The sequence below is a fragment of the Halichoeres trimaculatus genome, unplaced genomic scaffold (genome assembly GCF_033239565.1).
Source record: "Halichoeres trimaculatus isolate MK-OKI-2021-1 unplaced genomic scaffold, fHalTri1.1 fHalTri1_scaffold_4, whole genome shotgun sequence".
In the NCBI taxonomy this organism is placed as follows: Eukaryota; Metazoa; Chordata; class Actinopteri; order Labriformes; family Labridae; genus Halichoeres; species Halichoeres trimaculatus.
In genome coordinates, this window is record NW_027437182.1 from 17,416,502 (window position 1) to 17,431,238 (window position 14,737).

General features: G+C 36.7%; 2 protein-coding genes across 3 annotated transcripts; one reads left to right on the forward strand and one right to left on the reverse strand.

The window, feature by feature from the left end:
- Nucleotides 1-348: 348 nt before the first annotated feature.
- On the forward strand, nucleotides 349-6,035 carry spata1 (spermatogenesis associated 1). 2 transcript variants are annotated; one of them, XM_074668528.1, is made up of 12 exons: nucleotides 349-680; nucleotides 798-904; nucleotides 1,286-1,403; nucleotides 1,608-1,661; nucleotides 1,958-2,357; nucleotides 2,851-3,016; nucleotides 3,124-3,184; nucleotides 3,502-3,619; nucleotides 3,714-3,839; nucleotides 4,033-4,208; nucleotides 4,474-4,572; nucleotides 5,711-6,035. In XM_074668528.1, exons 1-12 carry the CDS (start codon nucleotides 621-623, stop codon nucleotides 5,900-5,902), a joined length of 1,677 nt encoding a protein of 558 aa, XP_074524629.1. In that variant the 5' UTR covers nucleotides 349-620; the 3' UTR covers nucleotides 5,903-6,035. The 2 variants fall into 2 exon arrangements, with proteins under 2 accessions (XP_074524629.1, XP_074524630.1); XM_074668529.1 differs by lacking the exon at nucleotides 349-680 and having other exon boundaries at nucleotides 1,608-1,657; nucleotides 5,711-6,033.
- A 486-nt stretch (nucleotides 6,036-6,521) lies between these two features.
- Nucleotides 6,522-10,191, reverse strand: ctbs (chitobiase, di-N-acetyl-). Its single transcript, XM_074668492.1, has 7 exons — nucleotides 10,006-10,191; nucleotides 8,864-9,002; nucleotides 8,536-8,744; nucleotides 8,235-8,406; nucleotides 8,029-8,126; nucleotides 7,320-7,481; nucleotides 6,522-6,979 (listed from the first exon to the last, which is right to left on the reverse strand). Exons 1-7 carry the CDS (start codon nucleotides 10,117-10,119, stop codon nucleotides 6,791-6,793), a joined length of 1,083 nt encoding a protein of 360 aa, XP_074524593.1. The 5' UTR covers nucleotides 10,120-10,191; the 3' UTR covers nucleotides 6,522-6,790.
- Between the last annotated feature and the right edge of the window lie 4,546 nt (nucleotides 10,192-14,737).

The window sequence follows — 14,737 nt, forward strand, 5'->3', positions numbered from 1 at the left end:
TTTAAAACATAAAGCAATTATTCGGGCAGGGGATTAAAACAGTTTATTCGTTAGTTTTGTAATTACGACAGTCTACATGGTACCTCAACGCAGCATTTAAACTAGTGGTGGTAGTCCGTCATTACATCAAACTTGAGAAGTGAAACTTTAATGGATAAAACGTTTAAAATTAATTTCACTCTACATTTCTATAATCTCAAGGACCCCAAAAATTAAAATAAATAGATAAATGAACACAATAAAAGTTAAATGTGTTGCTGTAGACATAAGAGTAAACGTCATGATACCGTGTAAACCTACTTCAATATCAAATTGATTATTAAGCTGCTGTGACATACGGAAAATGGATTAATTCTACATCTGAACATGCGAAACGTGCATGAAAATGTCAGACTAGTCCAGGCTGCGTCCTTCTGCAACAGTTGTTATCATCAGCACCAGAGCAACCATTGCTGGCACTCTCATTAAAGAGACTCCACTGGGCGACTGACTGTGCTTGATTCCTGTAAATTGTTTCTTGGAAATCCCCGCCTTCGCAGACAGGACCGGGGGTTAAACCTTACTTGAACGAAAATCCAAGTTTGTGCGTGTGCCTCTCCTTGTGCTGGAGTTATCTAATAATGGAACTGTCATGTGAAACAGTGGGATACTCTGAAAACAGAAGACCAGCTAGTTGCAAGGTAAGGAATATAAATCGGACGAATTAGCCAGATTTCAAAATACTTTGTTCTACAAAAAAAAAAAAAAAAAGAATTAGTCTTATCATCTAAATGTTCACCCCGTTCATTTCTGTCTAGTTTGTTGAGCTCCATGTACTGTTGGTGCCAGATGATCAGTGGAATGTGAAGCTCAATAAAGTCCCCGCAGAAGCCATAGAGAACTTTGTATCTGCCGGATTCATCAGGTGAAACTGCTACAAAGTTATTAACAAAGCAAATTTGGAAGGAGATGTTGTATTTCTTTATTCAAAAAGATGTATTTGTGCACAAAAAAGGTACAAAAAAGCTGTACAGCCCCTTGTCTCAGTCAAACAAAATCTAAAAGTATTTGTTATATTACAGTTTTTACCAAATGCTACTTTATCCTGCTTTTTTGTAAATCTATATATGATAATGGTATGCAAACTGAAGAAAATCTAAATCTGAAAACTTTTTATTTTTCATTGTTTTTCTTGCAAACATTTGACATTCACAATGTTTCAAAAGAAACAGTTCTAACATCTGTGAAACCTTGTAATGCCATGTTATGCACAGGTCAGCTTAACATTTTCTCCATGTGTTGGTAGGGTTTATCCTGATATCACCCTGAAAACTCTGAGGAGCGAGCTGGGAGCTCTTCTTGGCACAGAAAGGGGCATAGACAAATTCTCTTTCCTGAAATGTGTGGGCCGCAATTTGGCACTGGTGAGTGCAGCTGGCTGTTTATTGTGTTTTTTTTATTTTTATAGGTGTTTCACCAGGACAACCATAAAGAAACAACGCAGAACATTTGATTAACAAGTTCACTATTCAACTGATACACTAACGAGTGTATGTGCATTTCGTGAGAGTAAATGTCGTTTTTACTGCCTTGTTTTTTACCAAATAGAAAAATCTTTTCATCATTAGGTCAAGAGCAGACAGGAGAAGGATCTCAAAGTGAAAACATTTGCTCCACCGTATGTATGTAAAATCTGTTTCCTATGCTTTCTCCAGAGTTGGTGACTTTGCATAGTTTCTGATTACGACAGGAATCTTTCAGTTTAGACTGAAAGCAAGGAATCATGACATGTCCTCATGTTTTTGTGTGAGATATTGTTTTTCTAGTATAGCTAGAAAAAAGTATGGACAGTTAAAAATCCTTATACATTCTGGAGCTCCCAGTCACAGATGTATTGCATTTTCTGGACTCTTCAGATGTCAGCAGACACCTTTATCATGCAGGAACCAAACTCCAATAAATCTCGTGTTGTTGACAGGCTCTGCAGCCAGAGCTCTACCTGTTGCCCACAGTGGAGCTCGACAGCAGTGTTTGCTCCCAGTCTCTCAGCCTGGACACCAGCAGCAGCTCCCCAGATCATCACACTTTTTACCACCCTCACAAGACCTGCAGTCTGCCAACAGGAACAAAAGAGCCCGTTAAATTCCCCCTTATCCCCAAGTGTTCCCATCAGCCACCTCCCACCCCCAGCCTGGAGGAGGAGGAGGAGGAGGAGGAGGAGGAGGAGGAGGAGGAGCAGAGCTACAGTTCTTCAGAGACGGAAAGAGAGAGTGAGGAGGAGGGTCTTTGCTCAAACAAGTCAGAATGGGCAGAGAAGGGTTGTTTCCAGATAAAGCCTCAGACTCACAGGGCAGCAAAGCCTGTTTCAGAAGGAAAAGGTAAATCAAAATATAACCCACAACAAACCTTCTTCCAATTGGGCCAAAACCAAGACATAGCCTGGGGGCTTCGATACTCCTTGGAGGTCCCTAGGAGCGTCCTCAATGTGTTTTCTCGAAACCGGGTTTTGGGTTAAATTTTTGGAAAAAGGATGCATTATTAAATGCAGTGATGCAAATTTGCAGCCTAACAATCATATATTTGATCTTATATGTTATCATTTTGTCATAGTTTGAGTCTAGTTACTCATCTCTCTTGTTGCTGCTTCAATATACAAATTTAGCAATTCAGTCAAACCTCAAAGAAACCTTATTATTTAATATTCTATTAACAGAGTTCACTGCAGTAGAAACAGTTCAAGTCAGTGTTAAAAAAAATATAAAGTGACTCTAAAAATGATCATTTCTACAAAGATGTTTCTGCATCTTTGTTTGTATGTGCTTCAGGCTCACACATTAAAATATTAAACTGATTTTCTTTTTCTTTTTCAAGCTTACCAAGTCTGTGGAACACACTCAGCTCAAGTAAAGGAGTCACCAGGGGCAGATAATAACTGTGCCAAGAAGATCCAGCACAGCAGACAGAACAGAGCAGCCAGAGATTCAGGAGTAGCTCCATCTTTGGATGACAGGGATTCAAGCCTCTCCCTCACAGACGGGTACTGTGCAGCCCAGGATACCAGAGCATTGCTGAGTGCCACATTTATACTGTGCAGTCAATAAAATTCATACTTCTGCCTTTGAGGTCAGTTGTGTTAAATTGCAGGCACAGAAAATCAAAAGATGCACAAGCACTGAAGTCCATCAGGAATCAATCAACAAGTGGAGTAAGTAAAATGCAGAGAGAGCTTAACCCTCTAAAGCCTGACCTATCAAACAAAAGGCAGAAAATTCTAACTTCATATATATATATATATATATATATATATATATATATATATATATATATATATATATATATATATATATATATATATATATATATATATATATATATATATATATATATATATATATACATATATATATATATACATATATATATATATATATATACATATATATATATATATATATATATACATATATATATATATAAATACATTCAAAGACTCATGTTTTTGTATTTATTGCTGGTTTCAAGGTGATAGAAAGTTCAGCTGAGCTGTCTCGGCCTGTCCGCTGCACTTCCCCTACTCCAGATCTGGACTTTGCCAAGGTCACTCAAAAGAAGTCTTCCTCTGTTATCTATCCAACAAACAGTAAGAGATCCCCAGACACACAAAGTTAGAGTCATTTTTTTCTGGCTTTTGTGGTTTTTGTCACTGAGCCATCTGATTGGTTTGTTTCTTTCAGGAGAGGAACTGATTGAGGAGATCAAGTTAGTGAGGGAGGAGAGGAAGCAGCTGGAGTGGATTCGACAAGAGTTATTAAGAAAGGGGAAAGATTTATTGGCTCAAAATAGACACCGAAGGAACCAAGGTGAGCAATGAAAAGATGTTAAGCATAAATCTCACACTGAATTTGGATTATTGTAATTAATAAACCTACAAGCAGTGTGCCAATCCATAGGCAGTGGTTGTAATTGTTCCCTGTGTGGTGTGACACATGGTGGCATATTATTTAAGATTTTGGATGAATACTCTAAGCTTTTATTCCACCTTTTAACATCAAGCCCGGGACAGTTGGAAGAAGAAGTATTTCAAAACCAAAAAGGCCACGGCACCACTGGAGGAAAATCTGAGAAACTTACGACAAGAGTTGGAGACATTTTACAATAAACTCTTGCACCAGCTTCAGGCCCGAGACTGCAGAGGGAAGCCGAAACGACAAGGCAGGCCGTCCTTAAGGGTAAAATCAGATTTAAACTTACGGTCAACTACATTACAGCTACAACAGTTATCAAAGACAGGAAAAGTTTGGATGAACAATTTTGTTGAGACTACATTTTTTTTCACAGATTCAGTCTAGCTTAAAAAAATGATACTCTTTCTTATAGCTTGAGGCATCATACCCATTTCACAGGAAGCAATTTTACGTTTTATGACAGAACAGTAATCCACAGATATCCCAAGATTTTTAAGCTCTTAAAGCACTTTGAATATCTGTATTTCAGAACGAGCTCATCATTCAGATCATGACAGAGAGTTATGAGATTGACAACCTGAAAAGGAAGGTGGAGGATGCCAAGATGAAGCTGGTGACAGAGATCAAGGTAATTGTTTTTCTCTTATCCATCTAAATGTGAGTACAGTTTTTGAAGAGAAGTGGAACTGCACAATAAAGAAAAATATTTTCTGGTTCATAACCTGTCTGATGATATTCAAGATAATTTCTTTTTAGCTTTCTTTAGGTTCGGCTTGTGTGCTAAAGAACACTGGAGAAAGTAAAACACAAGACACAACATAAAGAACAAATCAGACTCTAATCTCTAGTTTGCACTCGGTTCATATATTTTATAGGGATGCACAATATTGGATTTTTGCCGATATCCGATATGCCGATATATTGAAACCCTTTTTGCCCGATACCGATACCGATAATCACAGGTTTGTTGTTTTTTTCACTGTAAAGAAAGCTAAGTCTATCCTGTACTGGAATTTATATGTTACTCTTATTGTGACAGTCTTATTTGTTTAAGAAACACACATAAAACAAGACAAAAAAACATTTTATTTTACCATAAATAAGAAATGTATTATTTTTTCAAACCCAAGACATTTAGTATTGAAATGCGGAAAAATAATTTCTTTAGATCACATGAACTTTGAATGTACAATGCATTTTTAAACATAACCAAGTTGCATTTGATTATTTTAGAGCTACTGTAACAACCTGGTGACAGACACAGAGCTCTGCAGTGCAAATAAATGAAGTGCTACATTTTATTTAAGGAACTTATTTTTCAGATGGAAAATAATAATAATCCTCACTGAATAGCACCTTATCGGCTGTGCATATCGGCAGAAATTTTCATATCTGCTGATACCGATAAACGTGTTTTTAAGCTTTTATCAGCCGATACCGATATTGTGCTGATAATATTGTGCATCCCTAATATTTTATAATGTAACTATTTCTTATATGACCTGTATCACACACAGGAGTGAACAATATCATCTGAGTGGAAGGTGGTAACACTGTTGATGTATGCACCCTGATAGGGAGATAGATTAAAACTAAATTCTGAACAGAGGTTATGAATACGACTGGTGCCCTTAGGGTCCGAGGGTATTTCAACATCCAGCATTTGCCCCTCCCCCAGGTTCATCACTAATGTTCTTGTACTAAGAACTTCAAGACTTGAATGTTAGCTTTTTTTATTTCCTGTATTTTGTTTCTCTTTTTTGTAGTTGAGGAAACAGGCAGCCACAGAGCTGAGGGCCTTGAAGGCTGAACTGGCCCAAAAGAAGAGTCAGTCCTCTAATCCTGCTCACACCACCTTTCTGAGTCTAGGAGACACTCAACGGGACAGACCACATGTTCAGAACACCTTGATTAAATCAACGATCTACAGAACCATGGACAAGACAGTCTGGCCCTGAATGTGTAGAGCAGATAAGGTTTGTTTTGATGGATAAATCTTAAACTGGTGAGGGTTTTGTACATTTTTTTTCAGGTACTTTTTTCTTTGCACACAGTTCAACATTTTGGACCTAAGTATAGAATTTTGTGCTGGCTTTTGTTAGAGTAATAAACTTCATGTGCTGTTTGATGTCTGATTTTTTTTTCACTGTCATGAAACTGTTGAATTTTCCTTGTAAATATTTTAAAAATGTGTTATAGGGTTGTTTCTGAATAAGGAAAGACTAAGGTTGTGGACAGTGACAGGAGCATAGTCTGTAAGGATGTGCTTGGGAACCAGAGGACAGTTGGCTTAGGTTCCTGTACAGACCCAGTTATATAGGTTGGACTAAAAAGGTGCCAGTTCATCTCCTGGGCATTAAAGAGGTTCCTTTGAGCAAGGCACAGAACTCCCAACTGCTCAGGGTGCTTGTCTGTTGGTTGGCCCTTCACTCTGTCATGCCCTCTTCTCTCTTCTTTGTGGATGGTACTGTTTGTGCATGTATGTCAATATTTCTGCCTATGTGTGCGTGGCATGTTAGATAATAGTGTAAGTTTTGTAGTAAAAAGAAAAAGAAATGTTTTAGCACCACTGCGAGATTTGACATAAAATATTTATTTATAAAAGTGAAATGCACATATATAGGTCAGCTCAGTGTTCAATCAAAAACACATTTTAAAGGTTTCCTGTGTCTTTAGTCGTCAGGATAGACAGTAAAAGTAAAAGCCACAATAAACCCTTGAGTGCAGACATGCAGCTAAAGTCAGAAGGAAGTCCCAGCCCATTATTAACACAAAAGGATACATTGACTTTGCAACAAACAGGAGGGGAAATGCAAATTTCTGCAGCCATGTTAAGTGTATCCCAGCTAGCATCCCAACAGTGCATTCCACATCTCTGTCGTCTGCTGCCTGGCAACTGGCTCGTCACTGTAGTCCAAGATGTTTCCATTCCACATGCCAATACCCCTCAAACCTTTGGATTTCACAGCATCCGCCTTGGGACAAATGCTCTGTGGGTCATCATACCACACCTGATGAATCTGACCTTTCTGATCCTAGAGAAAAAAAAGTGTAAATAATGTTTCAATGAGAGGCAATGTTTTTGTTTTTTCAGAAGAGAGGCACTTAGCTGGACTGTTTCATTGCTGTTTGGAAGGGGCCTTTCTTTAGTTTGAATTGAGACTTGTAGCTTAAGTGGATGCCAGTGCTCCAGAGAAAAAGCCTTTGTCTCAAAGGCCTGCTTTATTTGTTAAACCGTTCATTATTGGGACTTGGAGAGGTGAAGTCAGACATGCTTGAACTCAACAGCAAGAAAAAAATCTTCTTTGTAGAGGCTGCAACTTATAGACAATGAAATATATGTAGACTAAATGCTTTAAAATAAAGTTGATTTACCTCGTAATTAAAGTAAGGAGCCTGTTGCCTGTTGTCCCAGAGCCTGCCAGACATTGAGATGTTGACCTGTATCATGATCCAACTGTATGGCTTCTGTTTACCAGCTGCATCACTGCAGGGAGCTCCACGGAAAGGGACTTTAGCAATGGAACATATTCCCTCCTGGCAGCAGAAAAGCAACAGCAGCTTTATGTGATAACAAGCTCCACAAAAAACAAACAATTTTGATAGGATGTAAGAAACCCATAGACTAGATAAAAAGCTGCAGGAGGATGCACTGCTTTTTAAAACTTAAGGTATTCACATAATGTTGTTAAATCATATCTGGGTTGCCATCTTTTTTCCTGAAATGGTTAACAAACCAAAATGTTGAAAACTTTGACTTTAACCACAAAACTGCAAAGTAGAAAAGTGTCAGTGACAAAGTTCAATGCATCAAACAGGTGTTGAGCTACCTCATTTCAACCTCATGGTGGCACTAGAGGAAAAGTTAGAGGGCAAATGAGACTGTCTTTGAGAGTGTTTTTGACAGCTTATATCAGACGATTCTGGAGATGTTAAAAAATGTACAAAAAATGTTACTACTGGAGTCTTCAGACTTCAACCCTCATTGAGGAATCACTTTTAACAATGTGAAAAACTACAATATCTTTTACACAAAACATCAAACAACCTTCACTCTAACTGCTTCATTCAAACAAAATCTCACCTCAGAAAGGTTGAGGCAGGGGTAGTCATAGCCATACCAGGGAACTCCCATCACAAGTTTCTTTGGATCAATGTTCATATTAATATACTGATCATAAGCTGAAGAAGAAAAAAAGAAGAAAAGAGCAAGGTAGAAAAAGTCACAAGGAGTATTATTAAGCACATTTTTATTTCCTTGATTAATAATCAAACATCTGTCTGACGAACCATCCAGTGTTTGAGAGAGTGGGGCGTTTGCCATTGCAATACAGTCCCCCATAATCTGGCTCTGTTCGTCATAGGACATGACAAAGAGCAGGTCACAGGACTCAGCAATGGTTATGTAGTCATAGCAGCGCTTGTCGATACATTTTGGGGACCAGGCAACATCAAATGAAACCTGGAGATCAGGAAAAGACACAACTTACTTCTTGAATTAATTTATTATCATTAATTTAATATTTTTGTAAAGTATATTTAGAAAAATAATCAGTTACAGTGAGACACTGGAAAAAGACATCCTGTTTACCTGAGAACCGGGGATCTCCCTGTGGAAAGCGTCAGTTGTCTCTTTAACCAAGGCCGTCAAAGCGTAGTACTCAGGTGAACCCTCTTCTACTTCTTGTTCAATGTCAAGGTTGATTCCATCCATAAACTGACTCTTAGCCAGGTTGACCTTCTCTGTTATCCATGCTGTCCTGTTTTCTTGGTCCACAATATAGTGGAGAGGAATGTCACCTTTTTACAACAACAAGGAAGAAGGGAGATTGTCAAATCATGACCACAAAAAGATGGGCCTGTGCAAGGCAAAAAGTCATCCACATAAACAAATACTGCAGGGAAATTTAGTCTTTTACCTTTCAGTACAACTCGGGCACCTTTTGAGTGAGCATAACATAGAAGTTCAGTATCATATTTGCCAAATGTCGCCACCGTTGTCACCATACTCCAGTTGTAGGACTTCCATGTCTTTCCACCCACATCAAACACAAACACCTGTAAGAAACACACAGATACTATATTATAACGTTATTCACTGACATGTAATCCTTCATCAAGGTCCAAACAAATGAGTGATTAATGATATTTAATGAATTAGAGCTGTTATAATATATCAGAGCTTATTAACTATAATCATAACAAGCTAAAATGCTTGAACCACTAAAAGGTTGCCATTTTACTATCATTATTATTGACGCAACAAGACATATAACAGAAGTCCTTAAGGTTTAATGCGCTCAAAGGAGGAGTCTTTACAACTACCACATATGGCTATAAAGTAAAAACAGTCACACTGCGTGGATAAAGAGGAACTGCGATTTGAAACTTATGACAGGAACTAAAAGTTTTCTGCATTTTACTGTTTAAAGTCATGCAAAGACAAATAATTCTGTGTGAAGTGCTTTTTTATTTTCCTCTTGAGATGTTTCACTTTGTCTTTGTTCACCTTAGAATAAAAATATTTGTCGAGATAGATAACAGTTTGATGCAGTCCCTAACCTTTAGCTTTAGGCATAACTTTATTACAATCATCCAAGAGTCTCGTGACGGTATTTACAGTGTTGTAAAACACTTTTTAAGTACCTGACAGCCATTTAAGATTCTGTTTTTACCATCTGATAATTCTCTCTATTTTACTCGAAATTGGTGGAATAAAGCTAGCGTAAAATACAGTGATGTTTCAACTTAAAAAACGGCAATTATATAATGCATAATGGCTTTCTTGGACAAATTTAATCTGCTACTTGCACTACAACTCCAACACCTGTCTCTCTACACAGCAGGAATCTAGCGCAGTTTACTTGTAAGGTGAAGTCAAGCTGTGCTTTGCTCTAATGATAAACACGGATTTAATGTATACATAGCATCCAATAAATTATAAATGTACACGGCATAATTTACACATTTTTGCTGCAGGTTGAGGTTAACGCTCTTATGTTGACGACAGAGTTCGTGAGTTGGTTTGCTAATAATTATTAAACAAACTGAAGAAAACTACCTCAAAGTCTCTCTCCTCACGGATCTGCTGGCAGAGCTCCGGTCTCTCACACGGACAGATATTCGCCCTGCATACCACAAATATCGACGACAAAATCCAAAGTAACCAGGACATTTTTGTAGAAAGGAGGAACTGAAGCCCAGTCAGAGTCGAACTATAAACAAATCCTGTCAGACCGCATGACAATCGTACGGAAGCTGGCATGGTACAAACCAAAGTTAGCGAGATTTTTATGACAAGGTTGCGCATCTTGATTGTAACCCATGAGCCCTTCAACGAAATTGTCATTGAATAAATTGTACGTTTTGGCTCAAATTAATCATCAATGAAGTAAGATAAGATGTAGACTTTCTAATCATAAATAAAATTTTGACGTGGCAAATATTATTCAGCAACCTACAAGGTTTTTTGTATTATCTGTAGCCTTTTTCCCTTGTTTCTAATTACTATAAAGCACTTTGAATTTCTTGCAGCCCCTTCACTCCGACATGCCCTGATCTCTTTATCAGTGCATGCTCCTGTTTAAGCATGTATGTCAATATCTTGGCCAATATGGGTAGACTGTTCTATAACAATAACATTAAGAAAAAAAAAAGAATATATATATATATATATATATATATATATATATATATATATATATATATATATATATATATATATATATATATATATATATATATTCCTTTTCTCTGAATGAAATATATGTTATTCAGGAAGGTCATGGGACAAGAATAGATATTTAAAAATATTAATATATGATAAGCTAATAACAAATCAGGATTTCTATGTTTTTTCCTGTAAAAGTTAATTGCAGTGTATAAAGTTAATAGATCATAATATTTTTCAAATGCAGACAAAATTTTCTGTGACTGAGTTTGATGCTTCAAATAGATGTTGTGCTACCTCTTTTCATCCTCACAGTGGCACTAGAGGTAAAGTCAGAGGACAAACATGTCATTACCACACCGTGTAGCAACCAATCTGAGAGATGTTGAAAAATTTAACAAAATATGTTGGACTTTTTTAAACTTTAGATAGATAGATAGATAGATAGATAGATAGATAGATAGATAGATAGATAGATAGATAGATAGATAGATAGATAGATAGATAGATAGATCCTTTAATGTCCTTCACAGGAATTTTGTTGCAACTGTCTGCATGGATAAAGTACAAATTCACCAACAGAAAGAAGTGCACATACACAAACAAGAAAAAATACACATACGCAAACAGTTACCTTCATATTCATGCCCTCACAGAAAGCCACGCATTGTCATACACATGTTTACAATACACTACAGTCACTTGGATCCTTTTTTCAGCAGAGTGATGACAGAGGGGACAAAGCTCCTGCTGAAATGTGCCGATTGATCGAATGTGCCAGGCTATTGCCTTGTATCTACATCCAGGAGGGAGAAGGGTGAAGAATGAATAGAGGGGATGGCTGGAGACAAGTGTTATGGTGTGCGCTCTACATGTGATGGCGTTGTTGTTGAGTTCAGAAAGGCTGGGCCAATTATTTTGGAGGATTTGTGTGTGGGGGCTCTGGTGTTGATGATGGTGGTAGAAGATGTTATACTGCCAACTCTGACTGCTTGTGGTTTGTCAATGAGAAAACTATAAATCCAGTGGATGGACAGAAAATCAAACATCTACCCGAAGAACCATCCAGTGTTTGAGAGAATGATGTGTTTGTCATTGCAGTACAGCCCCCCTTAATCTGGCTCTGTTCATCATCGAGCATCAAAAAGAGCGGGTCACAGGACTCAGCAATGGTAACATAGTAACAGCAGGGCTTGTAAACACAACGTTATGCATGCTATGTTGAATGAAACTTTGGGATGAGAATAAGACAAAACATTTTCATTCACTTTTCTTTTCCCCACTGCAGGGGAATTCAGTCTACTTTTCAGTACAACTCAGGTGCCTTCTGAGTGAGCATAACAGATAAGTTCAGCATATATTTACCAAACTTCTCCCCTGTCATCACTATTCACCAGTTTTTGAACTAACATATCTTCCCACCTGCATCAAACACAAACACCTGTAAGAAACACATATGCCACAAATCCACGATGGAGAAAACATGGATATATTTCTTCTCTTTTTGTCCCATCACTGAAGCATCATCATATCAAACACTTGTCACAATTATATGTTGTTTAACTAACACTTTAACAAGAGCAGAAAGCCACACCAATAAGTGACTAATTATATTTATCTCATAAATAAGACCTGGTATGATATATTAGCAGCTTGTCAATAAATACCAAGCTTTAATGTTTGGACAGCTACAAGTTGCCTTTTTTTATTATCATTATGGAAGTAGCAAGACACACCTATCAGAAGCCAAGGAGGTGAAATGTACACAAAGGAGGAACCTTTACAAATACCACATGATTATAAAGTGAAAACATGCACATTCCTCCTGTTTACCTTGGAACCTTGGATTACAAACTTGATGACAATAAAACTGAATTGACTATAAGCAGGATACCATATTTTTAACAAAAATAAAGACCATAAAGGAGTCCTAAGAAAATATTTTAAAAAATGTAAAAAAAAAAAAAAAAAAAAAAAAAAATTATACCGAACCTCTTTCAAAACTTCCTTTACATTTCAAGACAATGAAATTCACCTGCCAACAATTTGTAGTATCCCTTAAATAAAAAATAAAAGTTTAAAAGGAATAATATCAGTAATCATCCAGGGGATTTTGCTACAAGTGGAGGTTTAGTGCCTGAATGTTAACCACAAAGTTTGAGAGTTGGTTGAGTTTTGCCTAATGAACAAACAAAAGAAAACTACCTCAGAGTCTCTCTCCTCCCAGATCTGCTGACAGAGCTCTGGTCTCTCAGACGGACAGATATCAGCCCTGTTTAATACAAAAAAAAATAAATAAATAAATAAATTCTAAAAAAAAGGAGATCTATAGTGAATTAACTAAACCCTGTCAGAATTTAGCTGTCAAAACACACTCAGATAGATTGACAATCGTACACAAGCTGAAATGGTACAAAACAAAGTTAACAAGTTTGTTTTAGTCAAGATGTTACATATTCCTCACATGTGATTTTAACCTATCTTGGGGATTTTGTGGCACAATATCTTCAAACAATTGCCTTTCTGGAATTCCTTTCAAATTACGTATGTTTCAATCTGGCAATATAGTATTAACCTGTAAAATAAATAAATGACACTGTCAAAGAAGAACTGAAAAAAACAATCTTTAATGAATCAAGAACAAATAATTGTCATCGGGAAAAAGGTGCATTGAATGAGAAAGATGGAAAAAAAATTGCCTTGCCAATCATTAATATTATCAAGGTAGTTTCACTCCTTTATAAATATATTTTTCTTAATTGAATTGAGATTGATTGATTGATTGATTGATTGATTGATTGATTGATTGATTGATTGATTGATTGATTGACTGTACACAGAGCAGTACCTCTTACTGTGTATCTTTGCTCATTTCATCCTGAACATGTAAAGGTGTGCTTTTTGTGAAAAATAATCTCATCCTTCTGTTTCTGTTGGTTAAAGTAACCTATCAATTTTATTTTCAAATATTTTCAAAAAAAGTGAAAAACCAGCCAAGGCAGCTTTAAGCCTAGTAAGCAAGCATTTTGAACAGTGTTGTTGTTTTTGTCAGCACTTATACTGTAAAAGAAAAGCATCAGGGGTTAAATTCCCCCAAATATTTCAGCTTTAATGCTGTTTAAGTCTAACAGTGCTAGAAATCAAATCTAAGCCAACTTAATGTTGAAAACAAGTAAATAGATTGACTGAGGACAGTGTATGAATAACAGATCAGACTGGAAATCAGGGATCTCAGAAGCAAGGGGCAGTAGTATAACATGGGGTTTATATGTTTTTAAAATTCGATCAATCATGGAAATAAAGATGTTGGGCTTTTTTGCAAGTGACAATCATTTGTCTATCAAAGCGATCCCTCAGGGGAGACATAATCTGTAAATTTCACATAAAAAGGATTAAAACATACTTTTCAATATAAGACCAATACAAGAATATTTATCGGGCTTAAACTATCAGCCAAAGCATGAAAAGAATATACAACATGCATCTCTGGTGAATCGTGATAAAATATCACTCATTATTATAACCTCGTGAGTTTTCATAAAATTTGTTTAGAATTAAATTTTTAGTTCAATGACTGTGAAACATTGTAGTATTGGAGCTTCTCAAAGATTGCCTAACATGGCCTTTTGGATAGTCAATAGTTCTTGGATTCGACCGGTCATGACACAATGACATTTTGTAGAAATTCTGGAGCTGCTGAATGTTTACCTAAACCCTGATATGGTACTCTTTTTTTTTCTAAATCAAAGTAAAATGCATGTTTGTTTTTTTTTTTGTTTTTTTTTTGTTTTTAAGTTAAACGTTCAAAACAAATCCCTTTGCATAACTTCACAACATTGTGTTTTATCTGCTCAGGTGTTGGTCATGGGAGAGAGGAGATGCATGTATTTGGGACACCAGCTTGTTTGTGTTAGTGAAGCCAAGGGTCAGGTTGGGATCACTTTGACATTTGTCATTTGTATTTCATTCTGTTTGTCCCCGTTGTTTGAGCTGTTTGTTTAGGGCACACTCAAATTAGTGATGCTGGATTTTTTTTATCAGGTAATGATGCAAGCAGTGAGCAAACAGTGTAAAAGGATTTAAAAAGATGCCTTTGTTTACAGATGTCTTACAACCACCAGCC